Below are 24,136 nucleotides of genomic sequence, written 5' to 3'. Positions count from 1 at the left end.
TAGTTGGATCTAACACATGTGCAATCAGACAAAACTTGTGTCTAGGCACAAAGTAAAAAGAAGAGCATACCACCACAGTGCTGCCTTTTTCTGTTAGCAGCGTACGGATTGCTACAGTGAAATCCGAACTTGAAAGGTCTTAGAAGTAGAGCAGGAATTGAGGAGTCTTTGTTCTTCAGTATAAATTAGTGTATTGATTCTCAGTGAAGTAATATGTTAAGTCTAGCTCGGAGAAGGTGGTAATGCTGTGATACTGTGATTTTGCCATGAGGAAAAGCTACTAGTCTAAAAGTAGTAGTTACACAGGGTGCAGTAGGGGTAGTGCTATGCAGGACTGTTTGCTTGTCTGACAAAGGTATACAAGCAATGCAGTTGACCTCTACTACAAGAATAGCTTAAGTAAAAATATTTGTACTGTTTGCCTAATCAAGAAAAAAATGGGAGAGGAACTTGATGTAAGGAAGAGTTTAAAGTTTTTATTGTTAAAGTTCAGTAAATCAAGTTATGAGGTCCTATTATGACTCCGAAAACCAGCTGGATTACATAGTGTTCTTACAAACTATGTATTTTAACTGGATTATTTTTAACAACTTTGAAAAGTTTTCTTTGTTAGCTTGGAGTCACTTCTACTCTAAATAGTTTTCTCGCAGTAGATTGTCCGGATTCAAGGATTATTTATTCATAACATTTAAGGCTGATTTCTGCCACCACCACCCGCAGGGGGAAGGGTTAGCGAGCTCCTCGGTTTTCAGTTGTTCTGGTTCACAAAGGTTGGGAACAGTAAAGACACATACATAGCAAAATCAGTTGTTGCAGTAGCGATGAACGTTGTATCTTAACACTTGGAGCGTACTTCTTGGGAAAGAGTAACCACTTAAAACGTGACATTTCGTTCTTTGTGTTCTTTGTCTCCTTAAGGGCATTTTTGGGACCAAAGGACATATTCCCTTATTCTGAAAATAAAGATAAATACGGCAAACCAAATAAAAGGAAGGGATTTAATGAGGGTTTGTGGGAAATTGACAACAACCCCAAAGTGAAGTTCTCTCATCAGCAGGTAAGTTATGCAGACTGTGCGAATCTTTGTTCCTATAATTTTGGGGGGAGGGGAAGAAAAGCAGTGAGTGTTTCCCCGCTGTTCAGCTGAGCGTTAAACCTATTTTTATTTTTAAAGTTTAAGTTCAATTGTAATTGATCTTTAGTGCTGATAGCGTGGAAGAGTTGGGGGTGTTTATCTGGGGATGATACCTGTTTGTAATAGTAAGTTCATGAGGGATCACATTGACAGTTCTTGGAGCATAAAGCTGAAAGTTAAAATATTTTTTTACAGTACATATAAAATTTTACTTACAGCTGTATATATGCACGTAACTATTTATATTCTTTAAACGCTTAGCTTTGGAGCTGTATGTCTGTGCTTCTAAATGGTAGTTTTTTCAAATCTCAGTCACTCTTCTGTCCACTAAACCCAAGTGCTTTTCTCCTGGTGAGATTTCAGTATGCGCTTTGTTAGCTATTTTCCTTCTAACAGTTGGAAGCAACATGACACTTGCCTGTTGCCCCAAAACAAGTCATCTGACTTGCTTGATTCAGTTCTTGTGCCCTAGTCATTCCTCATTTCTTGCCATCTTGGTAAATCTTCCAACCTTAAACTAGAGCTATGCATTGCTACCCAGAAAAAGACCTAAATTTAAGTTGAAGTTGTCTTGCTCATTTTGTCTTTGCCTACCTGCTTCAGACATTCTGTAGCCTTTTGATTTTGCTCTGTACACTGAACCCTGATCGCATACTGGTCCTTCTAGGCAGCGCTGCCGTAATCATAAAAATAATTGGCGTCCTTTGGTGGTATTTGCTATTTCTGCATGACATGCCAGACTGACATTTCAGCACCGCTTGATCCCTGCTCTGTAAGATACCCCAAGTTACTGTGTTTCTAGTTCGAAGGAGAACGCGGATGAAGAGTGGAAGAGTTTCAGAAGTAAAGTTGAGAGATAAGATGATGTACTCCAGATGCACGCTTTTTCTACTCTGGGATATGGAAAGATGCTATTTCCCTCCTCAGAGTGGGATTATTAATCATTAATAATGGACAGAATTGTTCTACTGCTGTAAAATACGATTTGGTATACCTTCTGGCTGTTTTCTCTGACGGTTAGGAGAGGTGCTTCAGGGATGTCTGGGACAATTGTGAACCATAACTGAGTTGTATGTTGCCAGTCATTCTAGCAAGGTGAAAATCTGCATATAAACAGTCAGTGGTAACAAGGTTGTCTAATATTTTGTTTCACAGCAGGAGTCAGTAACTTCAATTAAGCAGTGCTCTGGGTTGTTTTCATAACGTCAGACATTCCTAAATACATTTCCAATTGGAAATATACAGAATGTGGTGCTAAGAGAAACATACAGACTGTTTCAATAGACTAGGAGCTCTTTGGCAGGGTAGTTGTCCTTTTGAGTTCATTCTGATCCTTCACTTCAGGTTTGGTGATGGCTCTTTAATGGAGTCTTTCTGTGAACTGGTCATGTTTTGTTTAGAGACATTGAGTTGTTCTTTGCTGGTTTTACCCCTGCTTTTTTTTTTATTTAAATTTTTCTTTCTGCAAGTCATTTGAAATCTATTCCTGTAAAGGAGCCTTAAAATTGCTGGTAAGAGAAACTTTTCTTAGTAAGTTTTAACTGGAGTACTATGTCTAATTCTGGGCTACTTAGTTCAAGACAAGGACATACTGGAGAGGGAATCCCACAAAGGGCCACAGAAATGATAGAAAGGAAGAAAGACTGAAAGAACTGGCACTGTTCAGCCCTGGGGAGCTTGGGGACAGAGGCATGAATTTCATCAGTGCATACAAATGCCTGAAGGGAGGGTGCAAAGAGAGAGAACCAGGCTGTTTTCAGAGGTGCCTGTTGACAGCACCAGAGATAATGAGCACAGACCTAAACACATGAGATTCCGTCTGAACATCAGGAAACATTATTTGGGTTCTTTTTTTTACTGTGAGGGTGACACAGACTGCCCTGAGAGGCTGTAGAGTTGCCAGCCTTGGGAGATAACAAGAAGCTGTCTAGATGTGGTCCTGCTTAGCTGTCTCTGGGTGGCCCTGCTTGAGCAGGAGGGTTGGACCAGATTCAAATAGTAATGTAGTACTCAAAGCTTTTTCAGAATTTTCACCTTGACCGTAAAAAGCCTTTCCTTGGATAGCCTCCTCTGTTGATGCTCTGCTAATTGTTAAATGCAAGTTTGATTTGGAGCAAATCAAACCCTTAGAATTGAGGCAGCTCTTATTTTTTCTTGTAGGCAGCTTTTCTTGTAGGCTACTTAGAGTGCTCCTGCAAACAGCTAACCAGACTTGACATTCTATAAAATAAACCAGGATGTAAACCACAAAGATTGTTACTTGATATGAAATGAAATTGCCTGTAAGAGTCTACTTCAGAGACAGTTTCTTGGAGCATCTTTGATGTCAGGTCAATCAGTTCTGGATCCTCCAAGTTTGGGGTTTTTTTCACAAAGCACTACCTTTTGAGTTTAATTCATAGAATTGAAATACTGTGTTGCTGTTCAGCCAACGATTATAGGTAAGACAGAGGAACTTCCCAGTTTTCCAAGAATAAGAAAATTGTAGTGTGTAGTGGGATACTGGGTTTTTGTTTCGGTTGTACTTGTGCCAGCTTATGTGCTGAAATGAGCTTTCTTTCTTCAGTACTCTGCAGGATAATATAGTTCGCAGTGATGACTTTAGAGATACCCTATTTATGTTCTTGTTAGTTCCCCTGACATTTTACTGTGTTTCAGCTTTGCTTTTCACAAGGATGTTGTCTTAGCATCGTATTCTCAAAGCTCCTAGTAATAGTATTCTCCCTCCTAGTAATAAAGGAAGGATGTTTATCTGCTTCATAGAAGTCTCTGTGACTGCCTTAATTAACAGCTAAGGGTTTTTTGAGGGGACAGGCTTCTAGATGCTTAGTTGGGGAAGGAAAGGAAGTTCAAGAGATGTAGACATTTTTAGTGGGAGTTTATGGGGAAGCTTGTACCTGTTACAAAGGTAACAGAGTGGGTAAAATTGGCTTCCCATCTTTGCCAAAGAGGGGTATGGTAGGAGCAGCAAAGCACTCAGGTCAAGGAACTTGGCACAGTATAGCCAACTGACAGTAGCTTTTTTGTTACTGAATCTGATAATAAGAAACAAAGACAAAAGCAGAGAAGCACACCTCAGCTTCCCTCTGGGCAATTCTCTTCCCCCCTCCTTGCTGGTCTCTAGTCCCAACACTGCACATCACAGTCTGTCCCTTGGGTGAGGCGATGGTGCAGGAGACGCAGGCTGGTGCATCGCAGTTGCTTTGCTGTTGCTGTTCCTTGGTTCTTGCTCAGGTGTGGGCTTCCCTGCAGGCTGGAGTCCCCTCAGAGGTGACCCTTCTGTGCCCCCTCTGTCCCTGCTCTAGCAAGTCCTTGCCTGCCTCCCCTTTCCAGTACCTTGTGCCCTGGCATCTCTTTTGCCTCGGTGTCCCTCGTGCCCCATGTTGGTGTCTTGTCAGCATCCCTCTTCTGCAGCATCACTCCAGCGTTTCTCAGGCAGCTGCTGTCTTCTCCAGGGACTCTTTCCCGTACTTGTGTCGGCCAAGGTGCTGTGGGCTTTCTAGTGGATGTCATTTGGTGTCTGGGAGTGGGTCTGTTCTGCCTGTTGCAGGACCAGCTGGGACTGGCTGTGATGGGCTTGGGGCAGCCCCAGGCCAGGCTGCACATAGGCCCATGGCAGCCGGCACCAACCTCTGTGGGCTCTTTTCCCTGGTGGGGTATGTGGGAGTGAATTGAGTGTGAGCAGAGGGCGATCTTGCCAGTGAAGACGTGTAGTTGGTTATGAAGACCAGGAGGAAAAGTAAGGGAAGGTGCTATTTCCAAGAATATTTTAAAGCAGAGTAGTGTATTACAGCCAGTTAGTACGTGGCAGCATTCGCTGCGCATTGGTGAATACAGAATTCTTTTAGTTGAGGTCTTGGAGGCAAATTATTATATCTTAGATGTTCCTTGGTCTCTCTATTTGATTGGCATACTGTTCCTCAATTTTTAAGAGTTAAGTGAAGTACAGTTACCAAACAGTATCAGGGAAGACAGTTTCGTTGTCACAGCCTAAAAATTCAGAGTGAGTAGGTAATCTTGTGTTTGGCCACACAGCAGGTGAAGTCAGAGTGAAGTGGGTACTTGCATGGAGATGTTGGTGAAATTGAAGTTTTATTCTTGATACGAGGTAGGGTTAAAGTGACAGACCTGTCAGCTATTCATATGAAGATATTCACTGGAAAGGTGGTTTTTTTTTTTTTACTTTTTTTATATCCTTTTACTGGGCATACTTTGTTTTGGCAAGGGCCTTCCAAGAGCTGTGTTTTCTACTTAACGGGTAGAACTGGCTGGAATGTTCTGAAGGCAGTATTTATACATTGCAGATGTTGCTTATAACTGCTAGTAAGGGAGGTGGAGGGCAGAAGGGAGCTTGTGTCTTGGGCTTAAATCCAAAACCCAAGTTCTCAGTGCGAGAAAAATTAGAGTCAGGGGAGTTCTGCCAGCTTTGTTTGAAGGATCTAATATTTAGAAGTGAGAATGCTATCCACAGTGTAATGGAATAAAAAAGTAATTTCGGCCTCACCTTCTCAGAGTCCACATTTTTAACTTTATTTAGCCTTTTATTTAGCCTTAATTATAATACTTATTTTCTGCTCGTGTTTTCAGGAACAGGTGTTTGGCTCACACAGGATTGATAGCCCACTAAAAACTGCACATCTTGGCAGTAGCATCACAAGTGGTATTTGACCAAAACCATTTTTTTTTTCTTAATTACACATAAGGATAACCTTATATTGCAGTATTTTAGTGTGAAAATAAGCTATGAAAGCATTAGAGCTTGGAAGTTTGGTAATGAAAGTGCAATTTAAACAAGAAAGTGTGGAAAGTAATGAAATTAAGTATCTTTTTAATACTCTTGTGGTTTTAATAAGGGCTTCCTTCAGTAACGTACAGGTAGTGGAACACCTCTCAGTATTGTTACTCTGTAGTTCAGGAAGGGATTTAGATCTCATTTTTGATGTTTTTATATTGGAAGACCCATCCAGCTGTTAGCACTCCTGTCAAGGAAACTGCTCAAGAAGGCAGTCAGGAGTCTGCTGAGGGGGGTGAAGAAAAAGCAGGAGCCAAAAGAAGAAAGTCTTCTGCCCCAAAAGTAAGTGACTGTGTTCATGTTTCGTTCTACCAGAAACATTAAGTCAAAACTGTATTACCAGGTTTATACTGAAACACTTCAATGGTTTTTCGCTGTTGTAACTGCCTTACCTTTGCTTCTTTTCAAATGTACATATGGTAATAGTTTTGTCCTTCTGTATTCCTTCTAAGGTCTTGTACATGTTTTTGGAAATTAGTTTCTTTACCAGTCTGTATTTCTAAATCAGAATGCACATCACTTGAATTCATACAGTACATCCGGGACAGGAGAAGGCAGAAAGGACCACCAAGCTTTACCTTTAGGTTTCCTTCTCTGTTTCTGAAGACCATAGATGGGTATGACTGTCTCTTTCAGTTATGACAGTTTTTTGTTGGAAAGCCTAACAGAGCATTAGGTTCTGTCTGGGCTTAAAGGGTTCCTCTATGAACAGATCATCAGAATCGGTTTTAATTAGGCCATATTCCCTGTGGACTAATTAAGTTATAAATGGATATAAAGCATTTCATAGCTGTATCAGTTAAACTCTTGAGCCTGTGAGTAGTGGGTATACAGTAGTTTATATAGACAGGGTTTGCTTTGTAAAACTGTGCATACCTTAAAGTTCTTCTGAGAGAAGATTGTGCTCTCTCTCTGCATGTCTGTCTGAAACATCTTCTGTTCAGCTTATGGGTGCTGTGCAGAGCTCGTACTGCAAGAGGCAAACCTTCCTACCATACTGTACACAAGGATCCTGGTGTAGCACACTGCTTTGGATTTTCTGTCTTTGAATGGGTTATTTTTCATACATTGTGGAAAAAGATGATGTGTGTCATCTCTCTTGTTTCTTATCAGTGAGAACAGAAACCTAAAATGACAAAAATTGTGATGCAGATGGCATTGGTACCACAAATGAGTCTTATTTCTAACTAATTTCTGGAAATTACTGCTGTGCTGCATAAGTGCCTTTCAATTTTGTCAGACTATTTTAAATAGACTTACCTTAATTCTGACTTTCTTTTTGATTATTTGCCAAGTTTGAATGTAGGTTTTCTGTAGGTATAGCTGTCCCTTACTATTGATTCACAGTCAAAACTGAAGAAGTTGCAATGTGTCAAATACACAGTGGATGGCTTATTTTTCTGTAGGGTTAGTGCCTAGTACCTGTAATAGCTTGTTTTCCTGAGAAGTTAAATATTAGTGCAGTAGTTGTAGTGCACTGATAGATAATATAGAGTTGTTTTAATGTGCTGGAGCCTGCAGAGTTATTAATGGGTTATTTCTCCTAAGTTCTTACTGCTTAAGAGTTTGCTTTAAAAGGAAGGTCCATGTGATTTGGGTTCTATCAGCTCTACTCAAGGAACACACTTCAGTAGTGTAGTAACATGGTAGTGTTATTGTGGTGGGTTGACCCAGGCTGGAAGCCAGGTGCCCACAATAGCTGATCTGTCACTGGCTTCCTCAGCTGCACAAAAGAGGAAATAACAACATAAGGCTCATGGTCCAGGTGAGATCACTCACTGTATTGGGTTTGCACGGCAGAGTTTTAGTAGGTGCTGAAGGGGTGGCTTCTGCTAGAAGTTTCCTCATAGTTTGATAGAGCCAATGCCAAATGGCTCTTAAAACAGCTCTCCTGCTGGCCACAAGTCCTGCCAAGAGTATGCTTTGGCATGGGCTTCCCACAGCCTCACACCCTCCTTTGGGTGTATCCTCCTCCAGCATGGGACCTCCACAGGCTGCAGGTAGCTATCTGCTCCACCATGCACCTCTTGATTTTTTTCAAATGTTAAATGCTCACTTGAAACAAATACTAGTATTTTAAGGTTAAAAAAAACCCAAAATAAAAAGGCATATATTAGATGATTTTATATGATAGTAGTTAATGATAATTACTGTCTCAGACATGATAGAACAACTTGTTTGTGATCTGTTTATTACTTTAATTATTTAGTAGAATGATAAAATTGGCCTTCTGTATGTAACCGATAAACAGTGATCCAAAAGGGTCTTGAGTGTTGGCATGAACACCTAAAAGTACTCATGTAATGGTGATACAGTAGAAAAGTGTAGTTAACATCATCATGAGCACAAAGTGGAATTTAAATTCTGCAACAGCAGTTTGCTGTGTTTTGACCTGTTCAGACAACTGAATCACAGAATGACAGGGGTTGGAAGGGACCTCTGGAGATCCAGTCCAACCCCCGCTGCTAAAGCAGGATCACCTGCAGCAGGTTGCACAGGATCCTGTCCAGGGAGGTTTGGAGTATCTCCAGAGAAGGAGACTGCACAGCCTCTCTGGGCAGCCTATTCCTCTGCCATCCTCACAGTAAAGAAGCTCCTCCTCATGCTTAGGTGGAACTTCCTATATTCAAGCTTATGCCCATTGCCTTTTGTCCTGTCACTGGGCATCACTGAAAAAAAGACTGATCCCATCTTCCTGACACCCACTCCTCAAGTATTTATAAGTATTGATAAGATTCCCCCTCAGTCTTCTCTAGGCTAGAAAATCCCAAGTCCCTCAGCCTCTCTCCATAAGAGAGATGTTCTAGTCTCATCATCATCTTAGTAGCTGTTTTTTGTACCCTTTCCAGTAGCTTCTGTCACAGGGAGCCCAGAACTGGACACAATATTCACCAGGGCAGAGTAGATGGGAGAGGAACCTCCCTTGACCTGCTGGCCATGCTCTTGATACACCCCAGGATGCTATTGGCTTTCTTGGCCATGAAAGCACATTGCTGGCTCATGGTTAATCTGTTACCTGCCAGGACTTCCAGATCCTCTTCCAGAGGACTGATTCCCAGCAGGTCATCACCTAACCTGTACAGGTGCATGGGGTTATTCCTTGCTGGGTGCAGGACCCTACACTTGTCCTTGTTGAATTTCAAAAGATACTCTCTGACCAACTCTCCAGCCTGTCCAGGTCTCAGTGGATGGCAGCACAGCCTTCTGGTGTGTCAGCCACCCCTCCCAGTTTTGTATCATCAGCAGACTTGCTAAGGGTACACCTTATCCCTTCATCCAAGTCATTGATGAATACATTGAGCAGGTCTGGCCCTTGAGGGACACCACTTGTTACGGGCTTCTAACTAGACTCTGTGCCACTGTTCACCACCCTCAGGGCTCTTTCAGCCAATTCTCAATCCACCCCAGTGTCCATTCATCTAACCCACATTTCCTGAGCTTGCTTATAAAGATGCTGTGTCCGAAGCTTTGCTGAAGTCAAGGCAGACAACATCTGCTGCTCTCCATCTACCCATCCATTCATGCCCCCATGGGCAGCTATCAGATTAGTCAGGCATGACTTCCCCTTCGTGAATCCGTGCTGACCACTTTGGATAACCTTTTCCTCCACACATTTTGAGATGACCCCCAAAGTGAGCTTCTCCACCATCTTTCCAAGGGTGGAGGTGAGGCTGACTGGCCTGTAGTTTCCTTGCTCATCTTTCTTGCCCTTTTTGAAGATTGGAGTGACACTGGCTTTCCTCCAATCTTCAGGCACCTCGCCTGTGCTCCAGGACCTTTCAGAGATGGAGAGTGGCTCAGCAATGACTTCTGTCAGCTGCCTCAGCACTTGCAGGTGCTCCATCAGCACCCATAGACTAGTGGGCATTTAACTGGTTTCTAACTAGGTCTTCCTCAACCAAGGGAACATCTTCCTTCAGACTTTCTCTGTTACCTCTGAAGTCTGGGGCTCCTGAGGACTGGCCTGAGCAGCAGAGACTGAAGCAAAGAAGGCGTCCAGTATCTCCACCTTCGGTGCATCTTTCATCACCACACCACCTGCTTCGTTCAGTAGCAGGTCCACATTTTCCTTGGTTTTCCTGTTGCCACCAGTATACTTGAAGAAACCCTTCCCATTGACCTCCCCTTAACTGTCTGCAGTTGTGTGCTGGAGGAAGCGACCCTGATGTTGGCTTTTAACGTGTACCGAAGCAAGCAATGTGTTCACCGAGTTAAACAGCTGGAAGGGAAAAGCATGATGGTTGTTAGCAGCTCTCTTTTCACTATGAAATACTTCTCAGTGCCCTGGTGGGGTTTGTTGTTTTTTTTTTTAACTCTCTGTTGATTTCCTTTGCAGTTATCCCCTAAAGGGGATAATAACTTAGCTGCAGAAGCTGAGGCAGAAGAAAAGGAGATGGATACTTCAAAGGAAGATGAGCTGCCTTCTGAAAAAAACAGTAAAGAAGTACGTGAAAACTTTCTCTATGTACCAAATAATATCTTGATATTATGTTGATTGACATAATTCTGCTACTGAGGTGTTACTGCTGTGATGATCTCAGGAGCTATTTAATTGTATGAAACTTGCTGTGTATTCATTCACATTTATACCTCTTGTTGAAGCTAATAGAATTTGAAGCTTTCATCAGAGAGGAAACTTCTATTCTGGCTTGTGTATAAGTTCAGTTAGAACAGGTGCAACAGTTGTGTATTTTTATTTTTTTCTCTTCATTTTGTGTTGGGAATGCACTTTTTAAAGGAGGGGGTAAAGAGTTCAGACAAGCTAAAACATGACTGCACTTATTTAAAACAGAGTAATATTCAGTAGCTATTTTATGTCTTTCAGGAAAAGTCCTGATTACCAGATGGTTAGAATTTTAATAATGGAAAAGCATGGGGTGTCTTCATACATAGTACAGGATTCTTTTTGAATTAGTGCTAGAGGCTTTAATTGTAGAAAAAATTAGAATAATTTAAAATACTCCTTTGTGTTGTTAAGACTTCTAGCATTATTTTTAATTTTCACAGGATGTGGTGAAAACAAATGATGCTTCCATTGCTAAAGTTGCTAGAAGAGGAAGAAAAAGAAAGGTAACTGTATTTAATCATTTAATCATGCTGGATGTTATTTTCTTTAATGGCAGATTATGCATAAACTGAAGTGCTTGACACCCTCCTCCTCCATTTCCAATGCCTGAAATTTGTGTAAGAATGAAAGTTGTCCCAGAGGATGTTTTGCAAGTCCTAATTCTGTTTGAACTCAGTGTAGAGTTGGGAAATCCTGTCTTCTCTCAGGTAGTCCATTGCAAGTAAGAAAAACTAAGGTATAAACTGATGTTAGATCACTAATAAAATAATCTGATGTGAAGCTCTGAAAAACTTCTTTTAACATCTTAATTACATTGAACTAACACCTGAAATACTTGCTGTTTTCATGAGGTTGTGATTTTGTAGTCTCTTCAACCTGGGCAAATTTGAATTTTCTTTGAAAGAGGCAGTTTCAGCTGCTTGCTCAGCATGCTCCAGTCCTCATGTTCATGTGGTCACACAGCAAACCAGATCAGGGCACTGACCCAATAGATGGAAGTGGGGCAGAGTTTTAATTTGAAACCATTTAACTTGTAACATTAGTGCTGAAAGCAGGGATGGGATGAATGTCAAGTAACTGTGACCCTAGTATGTTTGTCTCAGGTCGCATGCCAAGCATCGTTTGCTTCACAGAAAAGAAAGATAGGGGTTTGGATGCTCTTACAAAAATACTTAATTATTTAAATGGTATCATTTCAAGAATACCTTATTTTAAAAATGATGTAACTGTTAAAAGCATCTAAAATGATTCAAAGAAAGCTTCTAGTCTGAAACATCAAGAAGTTGAAAGAATATCTATGACTATGCATATATGTGATTCAGCTTGTAAATGGGAGAGAAGCTGCACAGATGACACAGGAAAACAGATCTCATTGTTTGCTTTTTTGAAAAAGCCCTAAAATCCTATCATTCTGGGTTTGTTTTTTTTTCTTTTGTTTGATGTGGAGTTTTTTGTTGTTGTAAGGCACTGCAGTCCTAAGAAGACTTCTTCTGTCACATTTACTAGCTTCAGCTGACAGTCTGGCATTTGGTACGTTATGTCCAGTTAGTGCAGCTGGACATAAGATTTGTCATTGTGAATAATCTTTGGCTCTGTGGAGCTGGAAGCAGATGTTCTTCTGCGTAGCTCCATCTAGTGGCTGGATCGCTTTGCAGCCAGGGGAGATGATGGCATCCACAGGGTATTTGTGTACGGGGTGGGGAGGGAAAATAGGAATATACATGCTCAAAACTGGGTCTTGACGTGCTGTTATGGTGATCCTGAAAACACTGACAAACAATCTTTTTCCTTCAATGTACCAGAATAGTTTATTGTTCTGAAGATGAATGTGCTGGTTGAAATTACATGAACCATTACTATATCAGGTAGTGATGGTAAGGAGAGGGTAAAATTAGTAATATTTAAATAACTCTGCTACTAAATTTGGAACCTTCTTTTTTTTTTTTGTGTATAGGAGCAATGGCACAATAATGCATTTTTAGAAGTTTAGAACTATTGTGTGAGAAAGTAATTGAGATACTGGCACTCTGTGTTTTTTCACTTGTGAAATTTATTTGCTAATTTAGGCTGAAAAGCAAGCTGAAACGGAGGAAGCAGTGGCAACAGCAGCAGTGGCAGCAGCGGTGGCGGCAGCGGCAGCCACAGCTCCTGTGCCAGTGTCTCCAAAAGTGAGCCCCAAAAGAGGAAGACCAGCAGGTAACTTTAAAAGTAGTTTTCATTTGTTTCACCACAGCAGAATTAATCAGGGAGCCGTCTCTTTCCCCTGAAGTACCACAGAGTATTTTCTGCTGCTAAAGGCAGCCTTTGCTGTTGGACTGACAGGTTTTTTCATTACAATGTGAGGAATTTAGGAAGTACACGGGTTTAAATTGTTAACCTTAATGCTCAGTCCTCTAAGTCAGGTTTGTTGTTTTTGGGCAAGCATCACCTGTAGAAAAGCCTTAATCATAGAATGCTGCTAAACTACACAATAGATACACAATAAGAGCTTTTTGTGCATTGTTGCTCCGTTAAGGTTTATATTCCTTAATATTCGGTCTGTAAAATAATTGTGATAACATTTCCATTAAACAAGTGTGGTGGTTTAGCCCTGGCTGGAGGCCAGATGCCCACCAAAATCAGTCTATTACTCCCCTTCTTAGTTGGACAGGGGAGAAAACATATATTAGGAGGCTCAGGAGACAAAATAAGGACAGGGAGAGATCATCGTGTTGTACACAGTGTGGGCAAAACAGACTCAGCACAGAGTGAAGAAGGAAAACGGTCTAATTTATTACACTACACTACAAAGAACAGTGAAAACTGGAGTCAGAAGCGTGACCAAATGCAACCAGATCTTAAAACACTTTCCCCTCACCACTCTCGGGGACACTAAACAATTTCATTCCATTCTCTAATTTCAGACACGCTCATTGTCTAATTTGAGACTTGTTCATGTTAGTTACACAACATGTGAAACAAATGCTAGCAGCACAGAGTGCAGAACCCACAAAAATTGGTAGTTGGCGCCTGCGGCTGGAAAAGCTACTGACACTTCAGTTTTCCAAGGGGATCTTGATTAAAATTTGGTTCTTGCACTTGAATTTTGTGTAACAACAAAGTTAGGTCATAAATTCTAAGCGTGGCTTCTGTCTGTGGAGTAAGAGTCCTTCCTCATAAGGAGCAGGTGGTGGCTGTGGACTAACCTGTTATTTCTTTATAAAATACTAGCTTCTGAAGTAAAGGTTCCAAAACCAAGAGGAAGACCAAAGTTGGTGAAACCATCTTGTCTTTTGGAGAGTGACTCGTGAGTTGTTATGTTATTTCATATGAAGCTTCTTCATTGTAAACCATGTTGCTCCTTACATTAAGACTTTATAATTATTACTGAGTTCCTGACAGGTATTTGCCATTTTAGTGTTCGTTGTGAGTTACTGTTTGCTTTGATGTTACCTACAGCTCAGGGAATTAAAGTAACTCAAGGTAGCACATTTCTGCTAGAACTGGAGACAGAACATCCAAATCTTTCTAACTTGTAAAATCTCTGCAAAATTCCCAATATAAGTGAATGCTAAGTGAAGAGAAGATATTTAGATATTGATTAAAAGAACAAAAAGTCATGCAAAACAGAAATATTAAGCTTCTTACATTTTTTGTTTGCAGATCTGTTCTGGTGGAATTCCAGTATGATTTGTTACCTAAATCTTGTTTTTACACTCTTCAGTTTTTGTGTCCGTGGTGGTTCTGGTAGCTGGTGGAAACGTTGAGCGTTACCATAGTTTTCCATAGATTATCAGGTGCAGGGGTTCATTATATGTACATCTTAAATCAGTATACTGATTTATAGTGTATACTCTCTCGGTCCCACAGACACATAGGTGTGTGGAGAACTTCTAAGCATTAACATCTTGGGTTTGGATCTATGCACATATATTAGCACTGGCTTCATTAGGGCCTCCCTGCTATAATTTATTTGTTTTATTGCATAGGTAGTGGGCTATAATTTTAGAAGAAGGCTGATTATTGTTTTAAAGAGTCATTAAATGACAGTGAATTCACTTCGTAATGGTTAAAAAAAAAAATTCCCAACTTCCTGAGTCAGAAGAATGTAATGTTTTAAACTCACTGTAGGTAATGGATATGATGCCTAAGTACTGTCTATGTTTTAGTGTTAATGAAGAGGAGAAAGCAAAGAAAAAAGGGCCAGAAGAAAAGCCCAAAAAGCAAGGGAAGAAAGACGAAGAAGGTCAGAAGGAAGATGAGAAAGCAAAGAAGGAATTTGACAAAAAGGAAGGGAAGAAGGAGGCTGAACCAAAAAGGAAAACTGCCACAAAAGTGAGCTCTGCATCAGCTTCTGATTCTGAAGATGAAGGAGAAGAACAAGAAGGGGAAAAGGTAAAACTTTGCTTTGCCGATATATTTATTATGGAGGAAAAGAGTATCACCGAAGAGGTAAAGGTTGGAGCCTGGGAGCTTGCTAATACACAGAATTAAAATTGCAGAACTTTGTTTTGCCAAATAACTATTTCAGGAACTTCTTTGTTTTTTTTTTTTTTAAGGAAAAGCATCTTTACTAAGACACTTTTTATTTGGCTTAAAATAAGTTTTTGAAAGGTATAAAGCTGTCCCTGGACAATCATCTGGGCTGTTTTAATTTATTTTTTTCTGGTCCTTAGGATATTTGCCTTCTGTTAGAAAAGGAAAAAAAGGAGCAAGTACTAAAGAAATTCAGAACTTACTAATATATGGAGGTCCTGTATTCAGTTGTGAGGAAAGGGAGCTCTTGTCAGGTTCCTTTGAAGATACTTAGTTGTGAGTTGGTTTACCTGTTTACAGAAACAATGATCTAATAATGTCGCTTTTCTCCTTCCAATCCTAAAATCCCAAATAAAAACAGAAGAAAAAAGGGGGAAGAAACTTCCAGACAGCTCACAGAAGAAACGTTGTTAAAGGGCAGCATGAGAGAGAAGCAGCAGAAAGAAAGCGTAAGCCAGAGGAGCAGGCAGAGTCTGAGTCGTGAGTATGTTTTAACAACTGATGTCCACACGTTGTAGGAGCATTTTGAAACTCACAGGAGGAGACAGCATCTGAAAAAACTCCAAACTGGTTTGCACTGTGTTCTGTTGTTCTCCCAGCCTTTTTTTGTGTGTGTGTTTGTGTCTATTTTAACTGCTTTTTAAGTGGAGAGTAAAAAGCACCTTCAAATCAGTATGTTCTTTTGTGGGAGGATGAGAGGAATTGAACCTAGAAATTAAGTAAGGTCTGTCTTTTGGTGATGTAGGATTTCTAGCAAGAGGACAGCAGGTGAGATCTGTTTAGAAGGAGCTTAAAAATAGCCACCTGGAAAGGAATCAATGTGAAAAGCTGTTCAGGACAGCCATGTATTTTTCTTTACATTTTGGATAAGTCAGTGAGAACTGGTAGGACTTCTTAATCCATGGTGGTGGATTTGTGGTCAGGTTGTGGAATGCACAGGGTTACCTGGGAAGGGTTTCCTGCTCTCTCTGGCCACTGGAGCACTCACTGTCAGACAGAACAATGGGAAAATTTAAGAAACAGTCTGCTGTAGCACTGTAAAGCCAGCTGAGTGATATGAAGAGCAGTCTTCTGTTACTCCTCCTCTGGAAACCTACCATGTCTGTAGCAAACCTAAGTATTTCCAACTCCAGAAATACTAAATTGTCCTTAGCATCTTTGTAGCTTTTAATATATCACTATTTAAATCTGACATATTCTGATTGGTTTCTGCAATCAAACTGTCAGGTACTGATTTGGTTACAATAATCAGATCTCCTCTACTTTTAAATAGCTGACATATTTTATGCATTGGGGGGTAGTTTAGAGCTTTTTTTCCACAAGATGAAAGAGTAGTAGTTAATACATAATGAATTTAATTACAGCCGATGACTAATGCCACAAAACTCAATATTGATAAAAAGTGAAAAGGCTTCTTTTTGTGCTGTCTTGTCTTCAAGTTCCTCTACTAATACACTGAATGTAGGCTGGTACCTTGTTTTGGTTACTTTTCTCATTAGCATAGTTTCCATTTTGGGGTCTTTGTAGCTACTTCACTAATATTTATTCAAATCTAGTAACAGTGCTTTGCACACCATTCTGTGCACCCTCAGAGTTAACATGAACCATTTCAGTGGCACGAGATAGTGGTGCTAGTTGAAGTGGAATAGTCTTATCTATTGTAAAACTTGATTCTCTAACTGAATAGAGTATGAAAGGAACATGGAAGATGATAGACACATAGGTCTGGATATTTATGGATGCATATTATTATGATGGGACGAAAGTTTGTCAAGGAACATGCTGAAATACGCAGTGAGGCTTTAAAACCCCTCAGAAAGACAAGCATGAGGATTTGCAAAGCCAGGTTCATTATCTTCTCTGAATAGAGTTGAGAAGCTTGTTTGAAAGACTTCTGCCTGCCTTCATTCTGTAACTGAGATGAAGATGAGTTTTGGGCTGTTTTATTTGCATCCCAGCTTTAGTTCTAGTGACGCAAGTAGAGAAGGAACTGGGAGACTTGAATGAACTTGTAATAAGTCATGTTCCTTTATCACTGTTTGTTTCAGAAATATTTAAATTATTCTGATACATTCATGGTCAGTTATAGGATACTCACACTGTTGTAATTAATTATATGAGAAAGTAAGTCACATAGGAACTGACTATTACTAACTGATCTCTGTGTAATTCCCTAAGATGGTGTTAAACAGTTTGACTCTTTATTATGATGACAAAAATATTTTCTTTCTCCACAAGTTCCATACAGTTCCACTTTTACCAATTTGTGCATGCAACCAAAACAAAGCACAGCTTGGAAATGTGACTTTGTAAAATCTTTTTAATTTGCTCCTTCTAGGGAAAATCATCTGTCAGCATGGAGGATTTATCAGCAGTATTTCAGCTGACTAATTCTGTTAATTTATTTTGGTCTTGGGAAACCAGGGTTTGGCTCTCCATGGTTTTTGCATGCTAGTGTTTTACTGAGGTACTACCTCAGACCATTGCATCTCATCTAAAAATTGATGGGGGGGGAAGGGAAAGGCTGAAAACCATCCTTTACAGCTTTGTAAAAATATTTTACTTGTTTTGATAGGCAGAGCAAAGAAGAAGGCAAAAAAGCAGAAGTTAAGAAGATGGAGAAGAAAAAAGGTTAGTTGAAAGAGGCCTAACAGTATTTTTGGTCATCTTAAATTTTGCACAGAGTTATCTGTCTGGATAATTTACTGCTGAGGTTGTCTGTAGTTCCTCAGAGATTTTGATCCATGACTGCTTCTGTCAGGTTGGTGAAACAGAGTGTTCTTGTTCTTCTGTGTTCTTTTCTCCATGCATTAGAACGGGTCTTTGCTACTCCCATTTTACTGTCATGCCAAGTTTTTAAACCTTGATGATCCCTTCTGTTTGTGGACAAGAAATAAAAACTCTTCGAGTCAAATCACGTCAGTTCTTCCTTCATTTTTACCTGTGTCCTCGTAACACAGTTATCTGAGGGACCTCCTGAAAGCATTTAGATACCTTTTACTAAGCAGGAGGCTTGCAAAGCAAGAGGCTTAGATTCAGATTACTGTGGTCTTGTCCACTGACCCACACTTGCAAACTGACCTTCATAGGATAAGTCATTCCTTTTTTAGTACTCCCATCCTTAAGGGCAATCCAAACCTCTGGCTGTCATGTGTATAGTACTAGTATAGTACAGATCCAGTGGTGTGGAGCTCAACCAGCCCAGGGTTGGCAGGCAGCAAAAACCATGTAGCCCATCTGGGATGGATTGAAGTAAACCCTGTGTGCTTGCAGTGCTGTTCAAAATACGTACCCCTGCTGTGTGCAAGGACCCAGGCAGGCACCCGGGGTGTGAATTAGAGATGGACGTGTGCACTCATCTTGCACACCTGATGGAGCATGTGTACTGGGAGCTTTCTGTGTGGATGGATTTGGACCGTAACTTGAATCATGTCCAGTTCACTGAAAGCAAACCCATCGACATCCAGCTGTCCTGCCGTGAAAGGTTTTATGTATTGGAGCTTCCTTTCAACGTGGCCAAGAAGTAGAGAGTGACAGAAGGTGATTTGCAGTTTGTAACTCCTGAGGAGAAAACTACATAGGTTGCCAGTGGTGTCAGATTTTAAAAAGCTCAGTACTTGCTGTCTGATAGAAAGCCCTGTGGTGTATTTATGCATGCATCTGCATCCTTACCCAATATAGAGTGCCTGCCTGTATTTTTCTGTATTTTCTATGAAGTTCACATTTGTAGAACAGTTTTACAAAAACAAACCTGATGTGATTATCATCTCTTCAGATGTACCTTTTTTAATCTTCAGAAACATCAATGGATTCTAGGCTTCAAAGGATACATGCAGAAATTAAGAACTCCCTGAAAATCGATAATCTTGTAAGTACTTTTTGTTAAACTCATTTATGTGTGTATATCCAGTATGAAATACTTGGCATGTGTGTTTGTTTTTAATTAATATTCTGAGAGTGAGCAGATTTTTATTTTCTTCAGTTTCCAAGATAACTGCTGCTTAAATGAGATTATGGGCATTAAAAGATCAGTGTCAGTGAGTGAAATTGTTTTTGATTGGAAGTGCTTCATAATAAATTATTTTCTGGAAACATTCAGACAGAATTCTATCAGATGAAGCATCTGTGCCAGCTCAGCCTGAGCCATGCAGAAGCACCTGAAGAGCGCAGTGAGTGTGCTGATGGCAGACTCCCTGATGCAAGGCACAGAGGCCCTCATCTGCAGACCTCACAAGTTGTCAGGAGAAGTCCACTGCTTGTTGGGGGCTCAGTGCTGGCAGATGATGGAGGTTTCTCAGGCCTCAAAAATATTAACTGCTGCTGGTTTTCTATGTTGGATACCAGCAATGCATCTAGGGGTCTAGGTGTGGGGATTCAGGTGGGGTCCCTTTCTTGAGGAAGGAACTTGTGAAGAATAGGGCTACTAGGAGGTGGAAGGATCCACCCCAAAGTAGCTGCCAGGAGACTGGCCAGGCTGGTCAAAATAGCTTCCAACTAGGAACAGTAGTGGAGGAGAAAGTAAGGAAGTGGTGGATCAGGATGACAATCAGATGATGCAGGGTGAGGTAAACAGAGGTGGCCTTCTAATCAACAGATTTCCTTAGCAGTACAGGACTGAAATGGCATCACCACAAATACAGGCACAGAAATGAGGAAGTGCTGGCAGGACAACACTGTGAGGAAAGTTGTCACAACCTTTCTGGAAAGTCAGCACAAGTGGGTGCCTCTTTGAAGTGGCTGTACAGTGATGCACCTGTACAGCATGGTGAGCAAGCAGGAGGAACCAGGCGTCTGTCCGCAGGGCGATGGCTTCATTGGCATCCAGGGGGTTTGGTGGGGTGGTTCATGGGACTGGAGTCATGCCCTGTAGGAATACAAGCTTTTTGGGGAAGAAGGGTGCCGGGAAGACAAGATGCAGGATGACTCTTTATATGAAAGGCCAGTCTGCACTGGCACAGATGATAAGCCAATTGAGAGTTTGTGGGTCAGGATTAGTGGCAGACCAATAGAGGTGATATGCTGAGGGTGTCTACTGCAGATCACATGATGAGGCAGAAGCAGAGAAAGAAGTCATCCTCAGGCAGTCAGGACACACCTGTGGTTCAAAGGCTCTGGTCCTGATTGGAGGCTTGAGCCATCCTGTTATTTGCTGATGGGTCAACATGGGATTATACAGCAATCCAGGAAGCTGCTGGAGTGTTGTAACTTCCTAACACAGGTCATCAAGGAGCTGACAAGGGAAGACATCATGTCAGACCTGATTCTCACAAACAGGCAAGATCTGGTCAGGAACATAAAGTCAGGGTCAACCTTAGCTGCAGGGACTTGAGATGGGGAGGAGAAAGAGAGGCTGACGCAGCTGGGAGTCTTCAGTGTGGAGAACAGAAGGCAGATAGGAGGGGGTTCTCTGTGTTTGTAAATACCTGAATGGAGTGTGGAAAGATGACTGAGCCAGACTCAGTGAAAGGAGAAGAGACAAACACTGATGCTGCTGGGGCAGATATTCCCCTGCAGCCTTTGGAAGAGACCACAAAGGAGCAGATGTTTACACTGTAGCCTGTGCTGAGCCCGTGCTGGAGATACCTCCTGAAGGACTGCAGTCTGCAGGGAGAGCTCAAGCTGAAGCAGAGGAGAATGTGAGAAGGAAGGAGTTGCAAAGAGGAACTGTGTTGTGTTGACCATCTGTTCCCCCCTGCGCTGCTTGGGGTTGGTCTGTGGAGGAGAGGAGTCTGGAGTGAAGTTGAGCTTGGGAGAGGGGAAAGAAAAAGTGTTGGCTTAATGTTTCTTACAGCCCAAATCTATTTTAATTGTCACTAGCTCTAGTTTTACTAAGTAGGGTTTCTTTTGCCCATGAAAGTAACTGGTAAGCAGTCTCCATGTCATTATCTCAGCCCATGAGCTTTATCTCACCCTGTATTCTTCCCCCACGCTGGCACAGAGGGAGTGAGTGGCTGGGGAGGCATTATCTTAAAGTGCTGGGAAAAACACTGGTTGTAGAGCTACAGCAAGGACACTTAGTTTATCATAATTGTATTTATCAAGTAAACACGATGATAAGAATTCTGCTGAGCATAGTCCTGATGTGTTTAGTGTGGGGTTTTTTAATACTAATTTCCCTTGAGGACAGGAGCTGCAACTTGATGCAAGATGCAGAATATTACTGTGCTCTGTGTTGGTGATGAATCTTGTTAGTTCTAAGTAGGAAATAAAATAAGTAAAGAGTACCTGAGGATAAGGAAATAGACAACCATTACAGAAACAAGACTTCAATGCAATGGTTCTTAAAAATCAATCAGAAATATTATTGCTTCTGGGTATCCTTCATAGGGTGTCATTCATCAAATTTATAACTGGAAAATCTACAAAGATACAGGTCTGTATATTAACTGCAGTGTACTTCAGGGTACTTTGCTGTATTCTCAGTGGCATGTCACTTGAGGAAAAATTGTGTGTGGAAAAGGCTGCGTGGTGAGAACAGCTTCAAGCTTGGAAGTACTAGGACTGTGAAGGCTGCATAAAACTTGAGCTGAAGGGCAACTGCTAGCAATTTTTTTCTGTGTTTGATCATATAAACTGTTATAAAATTAAGTACATAGTTAAATTAAGGATATAATAGGAAGGTATCACTGAGCATGGACACAGATTTAGTATGGCTAATTAAGGATTATTAACATAAAAGTCTTCAAACTAACTTCTTGTTTATATACAGGATGTGACCAGGTGTATTGAGGCTCTTGATGAACTTGCATCCCTTCAGGTCACAATGCAACAAGCTCAGAAACATACAGAGATGATTCTGACTCTGAAGAAGGTGAGATCTGCAGTGCTGATCAAAGTAACCTCTGAGTTTTCTGTTGATTTTTTTTGTTAATTTACTACTGGAGTACTGTTTCTGCTTCTGGTCCCCACAATTCAAGAATGATGTGGAGAGACTGGAGAGAGCCCAAAGGAGGACCACAAAGATGATCAAAGGGCAGGGGATAGATGTTTTTCCTTCCCAGACAGGTTTCAGGGAAGACCATCATCACCATGGTATTCCAGCACTTAAAAGGCAGCTTCAGGGAGGATGGAGGCCCTCTCTTCACAGGGAGCCACGTGGAGAAGACAAGAGGCAGCAGGTACAAGCTGCACCAGAAGAGGTTTCATCCTGGTGTAAAAAAGGAAATATTTTTTGTTATGGTGAGAAGGGTTGTTAACTGAAACAGCCTCCCAAGGGGTGTGGTAGAGTCCCCATTGCTGGAGTTTTTCAGGTGTGCTTGATAGTCTCATCCAGGTTCTCTTTCCCACAGAGGGCTGGGACTAGATGATCCTTGCGGTCCCTTCCAACCTGGGCTCTTCTATGATTGAAGAAGTCTATGATGTCATTTCAGGTTAAATGAGGAATTTCACCTAGCCCATGATGAAATCACATCAGTCTTGAAATGCCTGAGTGGAGCTCATTGTTTGTTACTTTGATTTCAGATACGGAAATTCAAAGTCAGCCAGGTTATCATGGAGAAATCTACAATGCTGTACAACAAGTTCAAAACCATGTTCCTGGTTGGGGAAGGAGATTCTGTTCTTTCCCAAGTACTGAATAAATCACTTGCTGAGCAGAAGCAGCATGAAGAAGCCAACAAAACCAAAGAACAGTGGAAGAAAGGTGGTGCAAACAAGAAAACGGAAAAGGAGAAGGACCAAGCAGGTAAGTCACTCTGGTGATGGTTTCTTATCATACAGAATATCGAGTTTCCATCAATTTTTGAGCCAGCTTCAAAAGCACTTGATGTAGGAATTTCACTGATCTAGTAAAACCTTTGCATATTTGAAATAGTCGTGGATAATACTGCAGTAACTGAGTTTGAAGTTTACGGGCATAATGTTTTCCTTGGCTATTTTACCTTTATTGTCTGAATGGAAGGGCCTTTGCAGGAATTGTGTAGCACTTTTTACTTCTCCCTAAATTTTCGAACTTTATTACCTTGTGCATTAAAAAATGGTATTCTACTCATTAAACAAGTAGAAGAACATACTGCCTTCTGTTTCTCAAGTAGCCTTTTGGTGTCTAAACTTCCACCCTGTGCGTTAACTGTTTAGTTCCCTTCACTACTAGTCCTCTGTCACGCATGTTACAATGTGTAGCAGCAGCTTTTAACCACTTACATGCTACTTCTGTGATGCAATTTTGGTAGTTCAGTCTTAACTGGCCAGAAATAATCATCGTTTAGGGGAGAACAGACCTCTGTGTTCTTAGCAGTAACATGCCAGTTTACTCATGAGCACGTGTACAATTACAACATGACACTGAAAGTGTTCCACAGTGACCACGTTCTACAGTAACTTAGGTCAGTTACTTAAAAGAAAATAAATGTAGTGAAATAGGTACTTGAATTTCTTCAGTAGAGGAACAAAAGGAGACAGAGGCGCTGGAAGGCTGTGCTGCAAACAAATTTAAGTCTTTGAAGATGTCTACCCATCTATTAAAAGTCATTTAGGTCCTTGATCTTCACAAGCAGGGGAGAGAAACTATATTTAACTTGAATCCTGGGAGCAAAACCGTTTCAGAAAACTGTTTGGAAGTTACACCCCCTGGACCTGAATTAAACGAGTTACCGCAGCTGAGGTGATTGAGGCAGCAAGGATTCACTGTGGGTGAAATGCCACTGCGTTTGCTACTGCTAGGAAAGCATGGGTGGTGATAGAATCCAACCTTTTTATGGTGAGAGAAGTGTATGTGATGGACTAGGTGTTCCTTATCTTTTCCTCAACCCATCTATTGGCACAGCTAGTTCATACGACAGTCCAGACAGGAAATCTGCCTGCACACAGTCTGGCAGTAGCACTGGGTTTCAATGGAGCTCACTGAAATTCTCCTAGTCCAACGGAGAATGGTAAGAACTTGAGTCAGAGTAGGGGGATACTTCATGGCCTTGTGTCTGTCTTTATTTGCTGTAAAGAGAAATTCTGGCTCCTTGGGCTCGTTTGTACTTCTGGCCTTTTAAAAGTTGAACAGCTGAACTATCCTTACCAAGCATGACAATTACAGCAGCGTGTACTTCAGCCTCAGGCTGTCTACAAGGGATTAGGCTATTCATTGTTTCATTTAATTCCTCCCATGGCATTCCAGTTCAGAACTGACTCAGAACAA

At 41.1% G+C, this 24,136-nt stretch overlaps 1 protein-coding gene across 2 annotated transcripts in view; it reads left to right on the top strand.

Moving 5' to 3' along the window:
* PSIP1 (PC4 and SRSF1 interacting protein 1) overlaps positions 1–24,136 on the top strand; it is a 32,699-nt gene that overhangs the window by 4,233 nt on the left and 4,330 nt on the right. The window contains exons 3-14 of one of the 2 annotated variants that reach the window (XM_084279023.1): positions 919–1,057; positions 6,093–6,209; positions 10,264–10,371; positions 10,935–10,997; positions 12,561–12,690; positions 13,705–13,780; positions 14,643–14,868; positions 15,371–15,489; positions 17,585–17,640; positions 18,807–18,877; positions 21,719–21,820; positions 22,471–22,693. In XM_084279023.1, coding sequence (XP_084135149.1) covers positions 919–1,057; positions 6,093–6,209; positions 10,264–10,371; positions 10,935–10,997; positions 12,561–12,690; positions 13,705–13,780; positions 14,643–14,868; positions 15,371–15,489; positions 17,585–17,640; positions 18,807–18,877; positions 21,719–21,820; positions 22,471–22,693 — 1,430 coding nt within the window. The remainder of the gene's footprint in view (positions 1–918; positions 1,058–6,092; positions 6,210–10,263; positions 10,372–10,934; positions 10,998–12,560; positions 12,691–13,704; positions 13,781–14,642; positions 14,869–15,370; positions 15,490–17,584; positions 17,641–18,806; positions 18,878–21,718; positions 21,821–22,470; positions 22,694–24,136) is intronic. The other variant, XM_084279024.1, reaches the window with a different exon arrangement.

This window comes from Gallinula chloropus, assembly GCF_964237585.1.
Source record: "Gallinula chloropus genome assembly, chromosome: Z".
NCBI lineage: Eukaryota > Metazoa > Chordata > Aves > Gruiformes > Rallidae > Gallinula > Gallinula chloropus.
Note: the sequence above shows the minus strand (reverse complement) of the source record. Positions and strands in the feature narration are given on the sequence as shown.